This window comes from Nannobrachium achirus (assembly GCF_963921795.1).
Source record: "Nannobrachium achirus genome assembly, chromosome: 23".
NCBI classification, from domain to species: Eukaryota; Metazoa; Chordata; class Actinopteri; order Myctophiformes; family Myctophidae; genus Nannobrachium; species Nannobrachium achirus.
In genome coordinates this window covers 33,019,670-33,038,725 of record NC_137830.1, presented here as the reverse complement: position 1 = coordinate 33,038,725, position 19,056 = coordinate 33,019,670, and the positions used below count along the sequence as shown (strand labels likewise).

Genomic DNA, 19,056 nt, shown 5'->3' with positions numbered 1-19,056 from the left:
GTCGTCTAGATCTCTCATCAGTCGTCTACTTGTGGGTCCTCAGGTGGGCGTAGAGGCCGATCCGGGATCCACATAATTTTGTGCAGTGTGGGCAGGGGAAAGTTGTGGTGGGTTGTGGTCGTGCTGGAGCCTGTTTCTGTCTTTCCTTACGGAGTTGTCGTTTGGTTTCTGCGACACGGCGGGAACCAGTGCCTGTTCAAGGCCATGTGCTCCCAGTCCTGAGATGTTATCAGGAATTTCTTGAGATTGGTCTTGATGTTGTCCTTGAATCGTTTCTTTTGCCCGCCTGGAGCTCGCGGACCTCTCTCCAGCTGGGAGTATAGAATCTGTTTGGGGAGACGGGTGTCGGACATGCGGATGAGATGGCCTGTCCATCGGAGTTGGTGCTGCATTATTAAGGTGGTGATGCTGGGTATTTTGGCTTCCTCCAGAACGCTGATGTTTGTGCGTCTGTCTATATATCTATATATATATATCTATATCTATATCTATATCTATATCTATATATATATATATATATATATATATATATATATAAAATTTGGGGTCCTTGACAAAATGTTTTAGTCAGAATCAATCACTGGTTTAGGTTTCAAATTAGATTAACATGTTTGGAGATAGCATGGCATTTAAGCTTCAGTCATCCTTGAACCCACCTTGACCAAGATTATGTTAAATGACAGTATGAACTGGCGGCTCACGTGGACAAAATGCTTTCTACGTTGATGTTATGGACAACTTGTTCAATTTGTCATGACTCAACTCCCATTTTTTTTTTTTTTTTAATTAGCAAGCATGAAATATAAAAAACTGCTAAAACCATTACTGTACAACCACAGCCAACCACTTCCAATTTCGGGCTTTTGATCCGGTCGGGAGCAAAATGACGTAGGAGCCCATCCGGTCTAGACCGGATCAAACGACCCGTTTAGTAAACGAAGCCCCAGCGGAAAGCCTGGTGACGCGAGGTTACTTCACTTGGGCCCATAACTCTATGCTTGGGCCAGACGCTCCTGGACCAGTGGGCGGATCCGACGCGTTACTTGTAAACACAGAGAAACATATTGGATAAAAAGGCTTCTTGTTAAAGAACACGGAGGTTCCAGGTAATTATACAATGCCGTCCAAGATTTAAAACGGCTTGTGACTTTATAAAGCACGTTGTTTATGAAATTTGAATGTTTGTGTAGTTTGTATAGGCTTTTGAATTCGCCTCCACCAACGCAGGTGAATCCTGACCCATGACGGTCGTACGTTATGTTATCAACGACCGTCATGTTTCCATGTTTTAGGGCTATAGTTCAACTCAAAGGTTCTCTAGACTAGAGTGTCAGGTTTGTAATTTCTAGTTGTTTGTAAAATGTGGTCGTTTTGAAGCAAAATGTATCAAAGAAAGAGACCTCCCCAGTGAAACTAACGTAACGGCCAAACAACATTTTTAACCTTACTTGGGTTACAACATTTCTAACGTTTGAGTTAGGCAACGGCGAGAGGGGAGTACGGCCGGTGAGTTCGTTAAACTTCGTTTGGTTCTGTAACTGCTCGAAACATGCACAAATCCAAAATATAAGGTGCTTATTTCTTGGTCCAAGTGTTCTCTATCTACTCACAACCTCTTCTGGATGTGTCAGTCCATATTTTTCAATAAAGAAGTGTTTTTTGAGCAGTAGTTATAGAACCAAACGGCCTCACCGACCGTCTAGTTGTTAGTTAATATTACCTACTTTATTACTTGTTCTCCCTAACGTTTTTTTTCCTTTTGTCCTTTGTTTTAGCATCATGTCTTCTACGAGGAGGAGGCAATCCTTGGTTGCGGTTTATAAAATCAAGAAGAAGGTGTTCAGTAAGTGAAGTGTTGATTGATTAAGGGTAAAGTTTCATGAGTATACTGTTCACTGGTACACGGTCAACTAAAAAAGACAGAACACAGTAGGCTACTATGCAGAAGATATCAGAAAAACAATTGTAAACGAAAACAAAAAACTTGTAAACAAAAGTATCAATTACCTAAATAAAAATCAATAGAGCAATGTAGAAATACAAGTAAGTAATCAGAATTCTAAATATACTTGAATAAAAGTACAAAGTATTGGCAGTACATTACTTGAGTAAATGTACTTAATACTTTCCACCGAAATAATGAACATGGCTGCTCTGTTTTTTTCTTTTTGTTCAAAACGTGACATCCATGGTGTAAACAGCAAAGGAACCAAAAAATACATTGTAAACGTTTGGAGCAGACCTTACTTTTCCTTATGGATTCTTCTGACCTCACCTGTTTTTTAGTGAGTGGATGTGTCTGTGCTTTATTGTTTTCTGTTTCTGTGACTACACCACCAGATTACTCTAGTTTCTTCAAGGCATCACTGAAGATGGTGACCCTTCTGAAGGAGAACAACAGAGGCCTCCAGATGCAAAGTGTGGCCCTCCTGAAAGAGATCCAGGCTCACAAATTTGCCCCGGCCACCAGCAGGCACAACAAGACAAGACTGGTTAGTGTTAAAATGCAAATAATAAGTGATATAGTGAGTCAGTGTTTGCTCATTTACATTACACCAGGGGTTTTCAAAGTGGGTGACGGGGCACCCTGGGGTGCCGCGACGGCAGTCCAGGGGTGTCGCGAGATCATTTGATAATATTTGGAATTTATTTGGACACTTGAAAAAATATTTAGTATCATTTTAAACTTGAAGTACAAAGTTATTTTCAGTCAGTTCTAACCAAAATGGCTATTATGATGTCATGCTGAGTGAACATTTGCAGAAAATGGCAGATATACAAGCTCACAACGCCCCACGTGAGCGTATAGATTGGTATTTTCGGCGAAGAGATTTTACGGGAGGGGGAGGGGGTTAAGTTGTGGGGAGAGACGAAGCAATGTTTTGGTCTTGAGATTTTATTTTGCTTTCACCTTTGGGATCTGTGATATTCGCACGAAGATTGTTTCATGCGGTTGTATTTTGTCACTTGACGTGATGTTTTTTTTTTTTCTACAGTTGGACACCCTTAACGCTCTAAAAACCCACGTGGACATGGCAGCAGTCATGTCCTCAGATCTCAAAGCCCACGTGGACATGATGATTGACCAGGTCTCTCCAGATGATGTAAGGACATTTCTCTCAGACTGAAAATGAATGACCGAACACTATTTTCAATTACACACCCACAAAGCCTTGAATTCAGAGATTTCTTTGTTTTGTCACATTCCTAAGCCAATAATTTGATTGTCGGTGCTGTCGATGCGATTGTGTTTGTATTTTCTCAGGACACTCCAGAAGAATCGTCTGACTGCAGCAGGCAACCTGTTAACAACACCGCCGGTGTTTACGATATTCAGGTGGAGAGGTGAGAACATTCAAGACAGATTCTGCGAACAGCAGAATATGTCAGCACTTCTGCCTTTTAAATGTGTAGTGTTATCCAGTGTTTCTCAACCTGTGGGTCGGGACCCTCCAAAACCACCACCAAAACCTAACCTTAACCCCAACCCTAACCTCAGTAAAACTATGCCTATCCCTAACCCTAACCTCAGTAACTGTGACGCGGGTGATTATCTAACCTGCCGACGCTCAGGGGTGATTATCTAACCTGCCGATGCTGTTCGACCCAACGGGAGTTCGACCTATGGGGCAGTCCCCTAATTTCTGAGAGGTTGACCTGACCTTCTGCAACTCCCGCTTTCTCTCTCCCTCACTCAGTGGTAAACGCCAAGGGCAGTTCCCTCGAAGGCCAGATATCCCAACGACTGACCTGCCACAAACGAGAACGGAAAACGCCTCCACTAAATCCAGTGATCTCCACGGTGGGCCCACCAACTCTGCAGGTACTAGTGAGAGTTATAATGAATGCAATTTACATTAGTCTTAGTGCTTGATATTTTGGGAACCGAGTTAGAACTTTCTATATTTCTGCATACCGGTAAATATGACTTGAAGCATCATCAGATTTTCACCTAAGTCCTTAAAGTAGGCTAGATAAACAGAACCTCATTAAACAAATAAGACGAAAATATTATACTACTGCATTTATTTATTGAGGGAAATGTAGTCAAACCAGCGAGCTGGAGTTGTGTGACTTGTGAGTCACTGCACCACACCACTGTACATGACACTGCAGCCTATTTCACTTTCAAACATGTTTGGGGTAATTTTATTTTTAACATCTACTCGGGCTTTGATAATAATATTCATTTTATCAGACACGCCCCCTTCCTATACAAACCCATTGTAACTTCAATCTCCATTTTAACCATGTTAGATCATGGTTAATTCATCTGGTTCTGGTCACTGATGCGTATTTTCTTTTAATAATAATTCAGAAGATAGCAATAATAAATAAAACGTTCTACATGTTTGAAAAGTGCAACATCTCTTTGATCTGTGCATGCAGGTTTGCTTGACATGTTCTAAATGTAATGTTTTATTTTCACAGACTTGGGTAGCAAGCCTTGGGGTGTGGAGCTACAGGCTGGCCGGAGAAAGGTGCTCCGGTCTAACAGCAACAGCATACGGGTGACTGACATGAGGAAGTCACAGGTGTTGCCTCAGCCTGCGCTCGGTACGTGTTAACTCTGCTTCCTGTCTTCAGAAGGGTCCCTATTATTATTACATTACATAATCGCAATTATTAGAGATAATGGAAGATCTACAAGCTTACCTGGTAAGAGATGGCATATCTGCAAGCTTACAGCGTGCCACGTCATGACACGTTGTAAGCTTGTAGATCTGCTTGTTTAGCAGTATAACATTATTACATTTGTGAGGTATTTCTTTGCATATTTGAGTTATTTTGTCATATCTGACCTTTGCAATTTTTGATTACGAAGCCTAAAAAGTTAAACATGTTCCAATGTTCAATGCAAAAACTCCACGCACACTGTCTTCAATGCAAAAAGGGGGAATTTAATAAAGTGATGCAACGTTTCGGTATTTAAACCTTCATCAGGCAAACTTAAAGTTTGCCTGATGAAGGTTTAAATACCGAAACGTTGCATCACTTTATAGCAATAATAAATAAAACGTTCTACATGTTTGAAAAGTGCAACATCTCTTTGATCTGTGCATGCAGGTTTGCTTGACATGTTCTAAATGTAATGTTTTATTTTCACAGACTTGGGTAGCAAGCCTTGGGGTGTGGAGCTACAGGCTGGCCGGAGAAAGGTGCTGACCGATCATCGAGGCGCTGGTGGTGACTGTGAGCTCTTAACTCCAGCTAAAGCTCCATGTGCGGTCACCTATCGGAGTTGTTGGGCTCCAAAAAAGAATTATTCTGTAGTCATGACAGTACTACCATCACTTAACTCTGCTCCGGTTATTGACCCTCCGAGTAGCAGCATGGCTGTGGCAGCTGCTGACCAAGAGGACAACAGAACCAGTACAGAAGAGGTCCAGCCATCCGGTATGCCACGTTGTGTTGCCTCTCGTATACCCAAGTTAAAGAAGCATCATGCTTGTGACCTGAACTCTGACAAAAAGTGCAGCTCCAGAGCCAAAGAAAGTTCTAAGAGGGTCATGCAGAGGAAGCCCATTAGCACTTTGTTACAGAAATGTAAGATATGCAACCGTACAGAAGAGGTCCAGCCATCCGGTATGCCACCGCGTCGTGTTGCCTCTCGTATACCCAAGTTACGGCGGCATCATGCTTGTGACCTGAACCTGTACAAAAAGTTCACCTCCAGACCCAAAAAAACGTCCAAGAGCGAGATTCCAGAGGACTTCCAGAGGTTCAATACTCGATAAGTGGTTTCTGCCTGACATTATACGCAATGTGGCCCCCTGGAGTGAGTGTGGAAATATAGTGGTCCTTTCCTAGCCTGGCAGTGCTTAGACTGCACCACCAGAGGGTGTGGATGAGTCGCTGTGGCCACCCGAGGCTAGCCCTTTCCATCATCAAAGTTGCATGCATTAACCGCTTCTACATTAAATGTATCTCTCTACCCTAGCTGTATCTGCCCTCTCTTTCATTTTGCAAGGACCACAATGGAAACAAGTCCCCAGGACTTTCTTTTTTTGTCTAAATGTCTGGCTGTAGGTACCTTGTGCTGTTTTCTGACATTAAATGTCAAATTTTGTCTAATACACATGACTAATAACATATGATTGAATGTCCTTCCACAGATCGATAAAGGTCTATCTAGTAATCACCAGACATGTTTTCTGTCATTAAATGTTTCGATGAATTGACTACAAAGTACCCCAGTGGAAACAAGCCATAGGCGTTCTTGGGCTTAAAATCCTCTTATAGCAGACCTTTTATTGAACTGTACTTTCCTGTACTTTTGTTTTGCAAACTGCTAATCAGACAATGGAGGGCCGTTAGCTTGGCCAAGGACCGGTTTAAAAGCAGGGCTTGAAAGGACAAACAAGCTTGCCTCCTCCTGGAGCGACATTCTATTTGCTCCTAGAAATCAAATCAGAATTTCAGGAGGAGGCGGTTTACGAGGCTACAAACAACCCCTCACCTGCTATAAACTCACTCATCTTACAAAGAACTATTGTTCCAAGAACAATAGGGTCTGCCATCAGGGTCCCTGGGTGTTTAGAACTTTAGAACCTTCCTGAGATGTCAGAAAAGTCACAGTTTATGCTTTCAAGTCTCCTTGGATAGCCTTAGACTTCAATTTCTTCACAATTGTTGTTTCTGATGTTTTGTGGGTCGGGGTCCTCACATGATTTTGGGGGGTCCCCAAATGACAGTGAAGTGACCATTTAAGGAATTTAAGAAGGTATTTTTAATGCCTAAAAAAAATCACCACTGCATCAAATATAGGTCAAATTGTCAAATATTATAATAAAGAGGTAAACATTGTGAAAATAGCAGATCTACAAGCAGATCTTCTATTTTCACAATCTGTGGAAACTAATCAAACACAATAGAATTCCAAGTGGGCCTGGCGTCCCCAGGTCATTCTTTTGGGAGGTCACAGCCTGAAAAGGCTGTTTTAATGCACTTGTTCACAGAGAAGTGGGGTCTTCTGGGGCCCCCCCCCCCCAGGGGTCCTTGAGGGGGTTCCAGAGTACAATATACAAGCTGTCAACCTGTACAGTAGGAAGGTTCCAGGGGATGTATGAATGAGTGAACCATTGTAAAGTGCTTTGAGTAATAGAAAAGTGCTAAATGAATGACAACTGTTGCCTGATTATGCGAGAGAAATAAGCAACGAGTTCTATGAAAACAATCCCAAAGAAGTGACTAGGCCACATTAAACATATACCGGTAGCCTTGATCGGCTATTTGAAAATAGCTGATCAACATCACAACATTGTAGATCTGCTATTTTCAAAAGAAAATCTTGGAAAAAAGGGAAACGTCTTAAAACAGCAGCAGCACAAAGATAATACTGGGTTTCAAAGAACCAACTAAACAAGAAAAACAAGATAAGATAAAAATAGGATTTAGGACCCCCCCTCTCTCTTCTCTCTCTCTCTCACACACACACACACACACACACACACACACACACACACACACACACACACACACACAAAGGAATGCAGCAAAGAACCTTAGCAGCAGTGGGGGGTTGGGGGTGAGGGGGGTGGTCCCCGACTCCCCGGTCCCCAGCCCCAATAATGATTATTTTGGGGGGTCACAGCCTGAAAAGGTTGAGAACCATTGGCTTATTATATTGGGCTTGTTTTTCTGTGAAGTCGCGTATAAATATTGGTAGTTGCAGGTAGCTTTTTTTTTTTTTTTTTTTTTTTTTTTACTGCATATAGAAATATGGGTCCTTGACAGTCACAGCAACAAACCTGCTATCATAGCAGTGCTATGGTCTCACATCTGGTAATAAGTATGTACTACATTTTTATTAGCCTATTCCTCCCTACTATAGGCTACATCTTGAAGAACCCAGCTTAGCCATTCTCATCTTGTCTTGTATAGTGGTGTAAAGTAACTAAGTACTCAGGTAATGGTACTTAGGTACAATTTTGAGGTATTTTTACTTTCTTCAGTTTACTTGTATATAGCTATTTTATTACAGTAAAACATTTGAGTAGCCTAATCCTTCCATCACTTTCACACACAAAATCCTATACTTACCTCCCCTTTTCCACTGTAAATATATTGTATTCTTCTGTTTTATGACAGTTTATTTGTTATTTTTGCTATTGATAATATCCTCTGCAACACATCCACTGTGTTCTATCCATCTGTCATTCAATGTTATATGAGACACATATGTTTCCTATGTAAACAAGCATAAAGGCTTTCTTGGATCTCCTTTTATCTGACCATGTACCAGGGAACTGTACTGTCATGAAACTATACCCTTTCCTATGCAAACTAATAAATACTTCAATCAATCAAACAAACAAACACACTCCTCGCCATCAGGGGCAGCAGAGCAGCACCCTCTCATTGCCTTCATGACCCGGACGCAGAGACAGAGACTCCAGACCTTTCATGAGTCATTGATAAAACTGGACGTGGCTCAAACGTTGAGTTACTATTTTTGTTCAGGACCTGAGAGAAGCAGTTCGTTCGCACGCGCTCCACAGTCTATTCTTTTTTAAACTAAAAGTGTATATCCTACATCATCTTTGATCTTTTACTGGAGTTTTATTTTGTCAGTTTGAGATTTTTTTTTTAATTTCTTCCTAACTTGAAGCCAGCGTGAATTGGGGGGTAATTTGTCCCTACTACTTTCTCTCTCTAACCAACAGGATCTTATTGACTATGTGTTTTGATATGATCATGGACAAGAAGAACGTGAAACTGAACTGTGTGCGCAGCAGGAGAACCACAAATAGCGTGTCCGCCGCCGGTTTGAGAATGAGATCGAACGACGCGGAGGCCTCCTCCACGACGAAGGCGCAGCTGCGGCGGAGAGGCCTGAGAGCCACCGTCCGCAAACCCCTGTGTTCTTCCAAAGCCACCGTCCGCAAACAGCAGAAGAGGCTGCAGGTCATGTGCCTCGTCGAGGTGGTCGACGGCGGGCAGAAAGCGACGGAGATCGGCCATGAAAATGTCGCTTTTACGCATCAGCAGCAGTGGGGTTTTACGCACGGCCCGCCGCGAGTGCCGTCCGCGATGGCGCCCGCGAACACCACCCAGTATCTGATGGCCGACGTCGACGAGGATCAGTTCGACTTCCAGTCCGGTTCCACGTCTTCTGCGGTCTTCCCAGGTCTTTATGGCGAGGATCTGTCCCCCAGCAGTGTGTATGTGTCGCTGGACAACACGGCTGATTATGAAACATGTCTTGCTTTTCAACAGAGAAGCTTTGAGGCGGAACTTGCGCTGTGCAGCGCGCACAGCTGCTAAAACCTACCGGAGCCCAGCAGGCCTGAAGCGGCCTGGCCTTCTACGTGGAACTAGAGAAACTGGTCTGGTCTGACCCCAAACCGCTCTGATCCTGGTCTGAAAGAAAGACAAGGTGTGAATAACTTGTAAATACTGTTTGATTCAGTGTGAGATAACTGCTTGGGTTATTTTTTGTAACTGCTGTTTGAGGTTTATTTTTCATTTTATTTTTAATAACATACGTTAATGTAAACTTGTATGTGTGTATATAGAGCCCTGGTCGCAAATGGTAAAGGTCATGTCGCAATGATTTCATGGTTGGGCTTTCTTTGTCTCACAGCAAAGCGACGCTCCGGCCGCTCCGTTGCCGTCCCCACTAGGCGGCGCTGCAGCTCCTGCTCGCAGCCTCGACGCAACAAACGCACCGCACCTCTCACCCTGGCGGCCACTTTGTGTACTCCAGGTAAAAAGGTAGTCCCGTTTGGCCAGCGGGCAGATGGTCGGGCAGGTATCGGGTTGGTTGTGTTTTTACTACGTTGTGTAGTAGGTGTCACTTCTGTTCCTGTTGCCACAGTCACTGTGTTGTCTGAGCCTTTTTCCAGGTTCCTCTCTAAACAAGGACCCCTCCCCCGCGGCCTGGCTGTGGCTGTTCAAGTGCAAAAGGCGGAGAGAGCCATGAGGTCAGTCTTCTTCACTCAGCGTGCTGGTGGAACAATGGATGACTGGTATTCAATTAAATTTAAAGGAGCTTTATTAAAGGGGAAGTAGGCCTATATGTACAGCATTGTGTTAAACAATCGTCTTTACACCCGTAATACTTGAAAATGTGACGTTGTCAGTTCTCTCATTGTAAAATGGAATGGTGCATAAATGGTGCCTTTCTCCACAAGCGCTTTTACAATGTACACAAGGACAAAGGATACATCCAAGGACTCTTGGCTTGACACGCAGCCAGAAGGAGCAGGGCATCAAACCGAGAACTTCCCCTCCCCCCCCCCCCCCCCCCCCCTGAGACGACCACTCTACCTCCCGAGCCCTGTGACGAATGACTCGGTACTATATGAGAGGATTTATGATAAAATTGTTATGCATTTGATGAGATTTTTGTTTCTTGAACTGATGTGAGTTATAAAACTATAAAATAATTTGTTGAAATAAAAAGCTTTGTTGAATGGAAAAAAAGTATTAGTTGTTCATTATAATCCAGATAATTTTAATACAGCACAAGGGAAAGGGTTTTGGAGATGTTAAATGACATGATGTATAACTCCATGTAATAGCTTCCCAATTGAATGAGTTCTTGCAGATGGTTGCTGCAGATGGAAACCTTCAGGATTCAAAAATGGCAAGAGCAGCAGATCTGCAAGCTCAAAATGCCTTGCTTCGCTCTGTTTCGAGCGGGTGCATCCCGCCACTCCGACATGTCTCCTTTCCGACATGTCTCCATTCCGACACTAACCTTAACCCTAAACTTAACCCCTATGGGAGTGTCGCCACTCCGACAATTAGAAGTCAATTTCGGAGTGGCGACATGTCGGAATGGAGAGCTACTCCTGTTTCGAGCGTGTGGATCTGCTACTTTAGATGCCTGATGCTATAGTATGATCAAGTTGGGCATTATTTTTTTAAATTAAAAGATTGGATTGGAAAATATGGATCTGGGAGTTTATTCCCGACGGTAACAAGATACTGCATGGTGTAAAATATAGTGGCTGATATGAGCATTTTGCAATGTGCACAAATAATTATCCAGAATGAATGTATAACTGGCAGCTACCATTTTATCTGGAAAGGTAAGTAAGGTTTTCAGAGCTGGCATGTCAAGATGAAACTTTATTTCATTGTCGGGCAGAAACCTCATCTACATGGCTACGTCATACTCTCAAAAGTTGCAGATCCACAAGTTTTGAGCTAGTAGATCAGCTATTTTTTAATTTGAATCAAAAGCTTGTAGACATGAGGTTCCTACCTGACCATTTGTTACGGTCTATTGTGCAGGAATTTTGGTAGTCCAAAATACTGTATGCCTGTCGGGCAACCTTATGCCAAAGATATCTGATTTACAAGCTTGGCTGAAGATGAGGTCACCCATGTTACTGAACAAACACTTCACTACAGTGTTATCCTTGGGGGAGATCACCACTGTTACGGAACAAACACTTCACTACAGTGTTATCCTTGGAGGAGATCACCACTGTTACTGAACAAATCCTTCACTACAGTGTTATCCTTGGGGGAGATCACCACTGTTACTGAACAAACATTCCACTATAGCAGGGGTCGGCAACCTTTTTGAAATCAAGTGCCATGTTTTTAGTTTCTAGATAGTCAGTGTGCCATGTCAACATACATGTTAATGACATGGTGGTGACACCCCATAACAATTCTTACATATTTTGGTTGTCAGTACATTGTTATAACGATCATTATACTATATATAATAATCCACCTATCTCCCTGACTCCCAACCCAGTCAAAGTTGAGAATTTTAACAAATGTATTATGTGCAGGATGTACTTTGCAGTAACTTAATGACTTAATTGACCACATTCAAAACTATTTGATTTTAACATACTGTAAATCCTCTCTTTCAAACTAGTGCCAGTGATCACCCTGATCCCCTGTGCCAAGGTTGGCACCTGTGTGCCTAAGGTTGCCTAGTACCCTGCACTATAGTGTTGGCCTTGGATTAAGACATCAGAACATCAGAAATGTTGGCCCAATAAAATGACTGTAGAAAAAGGAAGTCTAGAGCTTTCAAAGGAGACTTGAAAGCATGAACTGTGAACTAAACACCCAGGGACCCTGATGGCAGACCTTATTTTTCTTGGAACAATAGTTGTTTGTAAGATGAGTGAGTTGGAGCAGGTGAGGGCTGAGGGGTTACTTGTTCTTCAAATGAGTAGTTCACCTCCAAAATGACTTTTACCCCTATTGATTACTCCTGCCATGGAGACTTTTCAATCCCCGGTTTGATTGAATTCTTATTAGACAGATTGTCAGAAATCAAATGTAAACAGCAAGAGGTACAGTCAGACATTTTTAGGCTAAAAGGATAACACAAAAGTCCTAGGGACCTGTTTCCATTGTGGTCCTTGCAGTATCTCTACCCGGTAGAGAGATGTAGGTTTAAAAGACAAATTATAAATGAGCAGGAAAAGTACACACTATGCATAAGGTCCCATTTCACAAGTTTTCAAATGTCTAAAATCAAATGAAAATCTATTGAAAATAGAAGTGGACCTATGTTTTGTAATAATTAAAATCAAAGTAACTAACGTTTTCAAATACTTGTGGAGTAAAAAGTAAAATTACCTCAACATTTTACATACTGTGAACAGTAGGCCTACTTGGGTTGATGTTGGCCTACTTTCCACCACTGGAAATGAGTAAACAGGTGTGTGTGTGTGTGTGTGTGTCAGTCAGTGTGTGTGTGTGTGCTTGTAATGTACAGTAAAGGAAATATAAGGCACAAAAAGGAGATTTGAGGCCTTGCCTGGCATTGTTTACACAAGAACCAACCAGGATGCATGTAAAATCTAAACATGTATAGTCACTGAACAAATCTCAGTAGTGGAAAGTAACTGAGTGAGTACATATACTTAAAGTGGTACTGTGTAACTTTTAATGATTACAATTGGGTTGGTTGTATTTTGTCTCCCTGCTCTTCTATTGCAGTGGTTCTCAAACTTTGACATTCGAGGGTCTGCCCTTAACTTTGCCAGTGTACAAATGGAACCAAATGGACCTACTCTATGGTTAGGGTCCATTTGTACACTGTCAAAGTTACAGACTTGTAAGGGTCAATTTAGACACACAAAAAGGAACCTAGAGCAGAGGTCTTCAACAGGGGGTCCGGGACCCCTAGGGGGTCCTCACGGTACAGGGGGGCTGCCAAATCTTTGTTTGATAAGATCATGTTTTTTTATATGAATCACTTGAACCCTAGCATCCCTATCCCTATATCCATAGTGGAGCATTTATAGCCAAAAAAACTAATCGAGGAGCAGTTGTGCTACAACCAAGTGGACAATTAAATAACTATGACATGGCTCAATTAACCTCGCATCACCAGGCTTTCCGCTGAGAGAAAGCCTGGTCTTCGTTTACTAAACGGGCCGTTTGATCCGGTCGGGAGCGGAAGAGCTCCTACGTTTTTCTGTAGTCCAAAACGGACTACACTTTGGCCGGAAACAACGACCGGAAACAGTTTCAACCCAGTTTAGCGCATGCGTAAGTAGTTAGCGCATGCGCAAGTACGGGTTAAAACTGTTTCCGGTCGTTGTTTCCGGTCAAAGTGTAGTCCGTTTTGGACTACAGAAAAACGTAGGAGCTCTTCCGCTCCCGACCGGATCAAAAGCCCGAAATTGGAAGCCAGCCCAGGCTATGGCTCAATGCAAGCACTTACTTTTGTGGCAGTGCCACTACAATTAACCAATAGGCAGTGAGCACTGAGCAGCCTCTGTGGGTGGCCTCCAGGTCCTATTATAATAATTGCTCTCACCTGCTCACCTTTATGGCTGTCTGGACAGTGTGGAGGTACTAGGGTGAGCTGGGAGAACTGCTTTGTTGACCGCACTTTAAATCTTTTCGTAGGCCTACTTTTGCTCACTTAATTTATTGCTTGGCACATATGCTCTATTTATTGGACATTTATTGGAAATGGAAACATATTGCAAAGCATTTTAAACTTATGAGCAATCGTTTGGACTTGAATGTTTTTTTTTAGTTTTGCACGTCATATCATCTCACAGGCTTATTGGGGGTTAGGCCTGCCACAACACTAAATAATCACAAATATAATAATGAAAATAATAACAATAAACTTGACAAACAAAACCAGTGCAATGGCTTCTACAGTCTGCTAAAAAAATGGCCTAGAAAGCCTATCTATGGCTTGTTTCATTGGGGTCCTTAGCCTATAATCAATTAAACGATGATAACAGAATACATACTATTTAGACCTATAACGTTTTGTGTTTCTTATCGACTTGAAGTGACGTTTTAGCTCAAGTCCCAAAAGAGTCGGGACCCAAATTGAAAACAGCAGATCTACAAGCTCGCACCGCTTTGTGAACTTGTAGATTGGCTATTTTAGCTATACTTTATTTTATTTATGGAATTTCTTAGATACGTTTGCTTGTTTGTTTATAAATGTAGGCTATACAATTCTTCAATTTCTAAAATGTCTATATTTCAAAAGATTTTTAATCTTTTGAAATGTATGTTTTGATTTTGTAAGAAAATACAATTTTTATAATTTCCAGTAGTGACCCGGCCATAAAAATTCGACCGTAACCCAAAAATGGGTCTCGACCCAGTGCTTGGGAACCAGTGGGCTAAATAGAGCATCGCAGCGGAAGTGGATGCCTGGGGTCACTTTCACTTTCACCATTCATTTTCGCCATAGACTTTTACAAAAACATTTATAACAATTATGTTAAGCCTCGAACCAAGCCATCCAGGATGGAGGTGAATCATGATCATATAACCCTTTTTTCTATGAAAAGAACATTTTGAAAATCGCTAAACAAAGGGTAGTTATTAAATGTAGTATATCAAATAATGTAATATTAAAATATGTTTTCACATAGGATCAAAGGTTATATGGTCATGATTCACCTCCATCCTGGATGGCTTGGTTCGAGGCTTAACATAATTGTTATAAATATTTTTGTAAAAGTCTATGGCGAAAATGAATGGTGAAAGTGAAAGTGACCCCAGGCATCGACTTCCGCTGCGATGCTCTATAAAGGGCTCTGGGATACGACCACTGCGTCACCACGGTTCACGTTTGTGATTGGCTAAAGGACTCTGGGATAGGACCAATGCGTCAACACGCTTCACGTTTGTGATTGGCTAAAGGGCTCCACCGCTCCAAGAAGTAACCAGTTTTGAGTGCAGCGGACGGTTTGTTGTTTGTGTTTCTTCTCCTCAGATTTACGGCTCAGTCAGCTCCCTTAATTCTTGGTTCACTCGCTACTTCAACAAGATTGTCAGGTTTGTCATTTCTAGTTGTTTTAAAATGTGGTCGTTGTTGTGACACAAAATGTTTTATCAAGAAAGAGACCTCGCAGTGAAACTAACTGCCAACCAATGGGATCCCTTACAGTAGGCTACTAACGGCCAATTTACGTTGTTGCTAGTGGACGTGGTGGACAAAGTATTTACAATTTTATTTAATTAAAAGTGTCGATACTGCAAATCTGCTATGTAGAAATGCTCTGTTAGGGTACGGTCACACCAAAGTATGGTTGCCAGCTGAAAGCGGATTCTGCCTATGCATTTCAATGAGAATGGAGCGGATTTCTTTTGAGAAATTTGCGGATTTCTACAAAAGAAGTAAAAGTAGGCTACTTAGAACTAAAGGTACAAATACCTCAAAATTACAGTAGGACCTACTACTGTAATTAAACGTAGGCCTACTTTACACCGCTGATGGACTTCTTGACTTAATTCCAAGGCTACTAATGTTGGTAGTTTATGTTAATTTGTTACTTGTTCTCCTTTTAACGTCTTTTTTTTTTTCTTTCTTTCTTGTCCTTAGCATTATGTCTTCGACGGGGAGGAGGCAATCATTGGTTTCGGTTTATAAAATCAAGAAGAAAGTGAACAGTAAGTGAAGTGTGCTTTATTTATTTTTTCGTTTGTCCAGAAAAGACTAAAACTACTTTTTAACCTAAATATTGTGATACTGCAATGTAGAAATTGGGATGGGGCTTAGGGAGGAGTCTTGCTCTGGATAACAGTTCCGGACACCATTTTGTTTGCACGTCACTGACGAGATAATAATGATAAATAGTGCACAACAAAGTTGACGTAGGCCTACTCATGACGTTACTATTAACCTACTGAACGGAATATTGAGATTGTACGACAGTTATCAAAATAAAAATCTAATAATCTTGCAGGACAATTCTCTCAAAATTAACAACCTGGTAACCTGGTAATATACATCGGTCTGTCTGACAGTCCTTGTTCAGCCACACCAGACATCTTTTCAATTAAATGTATCAGAATTTACTTGCATAAAAGTACAAAAGTATTTGGCTTACAGTACTTGACTTGAGTACATGTACTTGGTTACTTTCCACCACTGCATGTGAAATAATGAACATGGCTGCTCTGTTTTTTGTTCCAAAACTTGACATCCATGGTGTAAACTGCAAAGGAACAAACTACATTTTAAACATTTGGAGCATGATCCAGTGTGCAGACTTTACTTTTCCTTATGGATTCTGACCTCACCTGGTTTTTAGTGAGTGGATGTGTGTGTGCTTTATTGTTTTCTGTTTCTGTGACTACACCACCACCAGCCTACTCTAGCTTCTTCAAGGCATCACTGAAGATGAGAAACAGGGCTTTGGCTGAGGAGGTGACCCTGCTGAAGGAGAACAACAGAGGCCTCCAGATGCAAAGTGTGGCCCTCCTGAAGGAGAACCAGGCTCACAAATTTGCCCTGGCCACCAGCAGGCACAACGAGCGAAGGCTGGTTAGTGTTAAAATGCAAATAAGTGAGGTAGTCAGTGTTTGGTCATGTTACACAAATATGAATTTCTACATTGTGCTGTTCGTGTTCATATATGGTTTTGATCTTAACACATGATCACTACCATCCCTATTCTGGGCATGTCCTCGTGCTGGGTGAACAGTTTCAGAAAATGGCAGATCTACAAGCTCACAACGCACCACGTGAGCGTGTAGATTGTTATATTCATTGAAGAGATTTTATGGGTGGGGGTTAAGTTGTGGGGAGTGTTTCAGTCGTGAGATTTTATGTTGCTCTAATCTATGTATGTGATGATGGGCACAGTGGGAACTAAGGGAAGATTGTTTCATGCGGTTGTATTTTGTCATTTGACGTGATGTTTTTTTCCCCCACAGTTGGACACCCTTAACGCTCTAAGAACCCATGTGGACATGGCAGCTGTCATGTCCTCAGATCTCAAAACCCACGTGGACATGATGATTGACCAGGTCTCTCCAGATGATGTAAGGACATTTCTCTCAGACTGAAAATAAATGACAAACATTATTTTCAATTACACACCCCATAAAGCCTTGAATTCAGAGATTTATTCGTTTTTTCACATTCCTTAGCCAATAATTTGATTGTCTGCGTTGTCGATGTGTTTGTGATTTCTCAGGACACTCCCGAGAAATCGCCTGGCTGCAGCAGGCAACCTGTTAATGACACCGGCGGTGAATATGATATTCAGGTGGAGAGGTGAGAACATTTAGTAAGACATGGGGTGCATTCAGAAATATGCTTTTGATGTGAGTATCTTCTCCCATTTCAGTGCATTCTGGTTTTGACTTCATTAGAGTGGTCAGAATAGATACTCATTAACTCATCTCTCAAGACATATTCTGCTAACAGCAGGGAGGAATTAATTGCAAACTGACTGAATTGGGCAGAAAAGGGGTACAAATATTACCTCTTACTAGTCGACAAATGTTTAATAGTCTAAACTTTAGATGTCATTGACACTTGTTTAATACTTTAGAGTTTAGACTCTAAAGTATCATTCAAGTTGCAATGACATCCTCTGCCATTGTTCAGATGCTTGGATAACCCCGCTTTTCATGTGGAGTAGTCGGTGTGTGCTCCCACAGCGGAGCGCTCTGAATGTGTATTTCTGACCCAGCCCTGACATTTTCTTATCAGGATTTGCAGTTTGCTTCATTTTGGTTCAAAATGTGTGCATTTGACCTGACCCCCTGTAACTCCCACTTTCTCTCTCCCTAACTCAGTGGTAAACGCCCAGTTCAGTTCCCTCCCAGGCCAGATATCCCAACAAATGGCCTGCCACAAACGAGGACGGAAAACGCCTCCACCAAATCCAGTGATTTCCCTGGTGGGTCCAACAACTCTGCAGGTACTAGTGAGAGTTATGAATGCAGTGAGAGTTATACTGAATGCAATTTACATGGGTGCTTGACATTTTGGAAACCGGGTTAGTAATTTCTAGTCCTTTAAAGTAGGCTAGATAAAGAGAACCTAAATAAACAAATGAGACAAATATTATAGTACTGCATTTATTGAGGAAAATGTAGTCAAACCAGCAAGGTTGGAGGTGTGTGACTGAAGAAAACATGACTTTGAATTTCACCTTCAAATAACTAGCTAATACAAAGGTTCACAGACCTTTGCGAACCCTTAAGAGTAGTCTATAATTCTGCATAAAAAAAACTGTCCAATGATACACACATATGAATGTCAAACGTTATTGCAACACTGTCTATCACTGCAGCCTTGAAGACATATTTCACTTTTATGTTAATTTTATCAGACACGCCCCCCTTCCTATACAAACCCATTGTAAGTTTAACTCCTAACTCCATTTTAACACGATTAATTAATCTGGTGACTGGTGCGTGAAGGGGGCTTTATTTTTTATTCAGAAGATATAAATAATATATAAAAATGTTTGAAAAGTGCAACATATCTTTGATCTGTGCATGCAGGTTTGCTTGACATGTTCTAAATGTAATGTTTTATTTTCACAGACTTGGGTAGCCAGGCTGGCCGGAGAAAATTGCTCCGATCTAGCAGCGTACGGGTGACTGACAGGAGGAAGTCACAGGTGTTGCCTCAGCCTGCGCTCGGTACGTGTTAACTCCGCTTCCAGTCTTCAGAAGGGTCCCATTTATTACCTAATCGTCTATAATTGCAATTATTTGAGATAATTGCAAATTTTTCCTTGATGGAAAAATACATTTTCAAATGTAAAAATTACAGATCTGCAAGCTTACAACGTGCCACATCATGGTGCGTTGTAAGCTAGTAAATCTGTTGGTTTTAGCAGT

General features: G+C 41.7%; 2 protein-coding genes across 2 annotated transcripts; both read left to right on the top strand.

Moving 5' to 3' along the window:
• The first annotated feature begins 129 nt into the window (after positions 1-129).
• On the top strand, positions 130-6,017 carry LOC308309172 (uncharacterized protein). Its single transcript, XM_080754650.1, has 7 exons — positions 130-1,843; positions 2,341-2,492; positions 2,997-3,104; positions 3,266-3,345; positions 3,699-3,823; positions 4,432-4,557; positions 5,110-6,017. Exons 1-7 carry the CDS (start codon positions 1,780-1,782, stop codon positions 5,736-5,738), a joined length of 1,284 nt encoding a protein of 427 aa, XP_080610776.1. The 5' UTR covers positions 130-1,779; the 3' UTR covers positions 5,739-6,017.
• Positions 6,018-8,435: 2,418 nt separating this feature from the next.
• Positions 8,436-10,382, top strand: LOC308308547 (uncharacterized protein). The gene is made up of 3 exons (XM_080753963.1): positions 8,436-9,130; positions 9,220-9,379; positions 9,587-10,382. Exons 1-2 carry the CDS (start codon positions 8,680-8,682, stop codon positions 9,228-9,230), a joined length of 462 nt encoding a protein of 153 aa, XP_080610089.1. The 5' UTR covers positions 8,436-8,679; the 3' UTR covers positions 9,231-9,379; positions 9,587-10,382.
• Positions 10,383-19,056: the final 8,674 nt, after the last annotated feature.

Coding starts and splice junctions, on each gene's coding strand:
- LOC308309172 (XM_080754650.1), top strand. CDS start 1,780: ATGTCTTCTACGAGGAGGAGGCAATCCTTGGTTGCGGTTTATAAAATC. Junction 3,346..3,698: donor TACGATATTCAGGTGGAGAG/GTGAGAACATTC, acceptor TCCCTCACTCAG/TGGTAAACGCCAAGGGCAGT. Junction 4,558..5,109: donor GTTGCCTCAGCCTGCGCTCG/GTACGTGTTAAC, acceptor TTATTTTCACAG/ACTTGGGTAGCAAGCCTTGG.
- LOC308308547 (XM_080753963.1), top strand. CDS start 8,680: ATGTGTTTTGATATGATCATGGACAAGAAGAACGTGAAACTGAACTGT.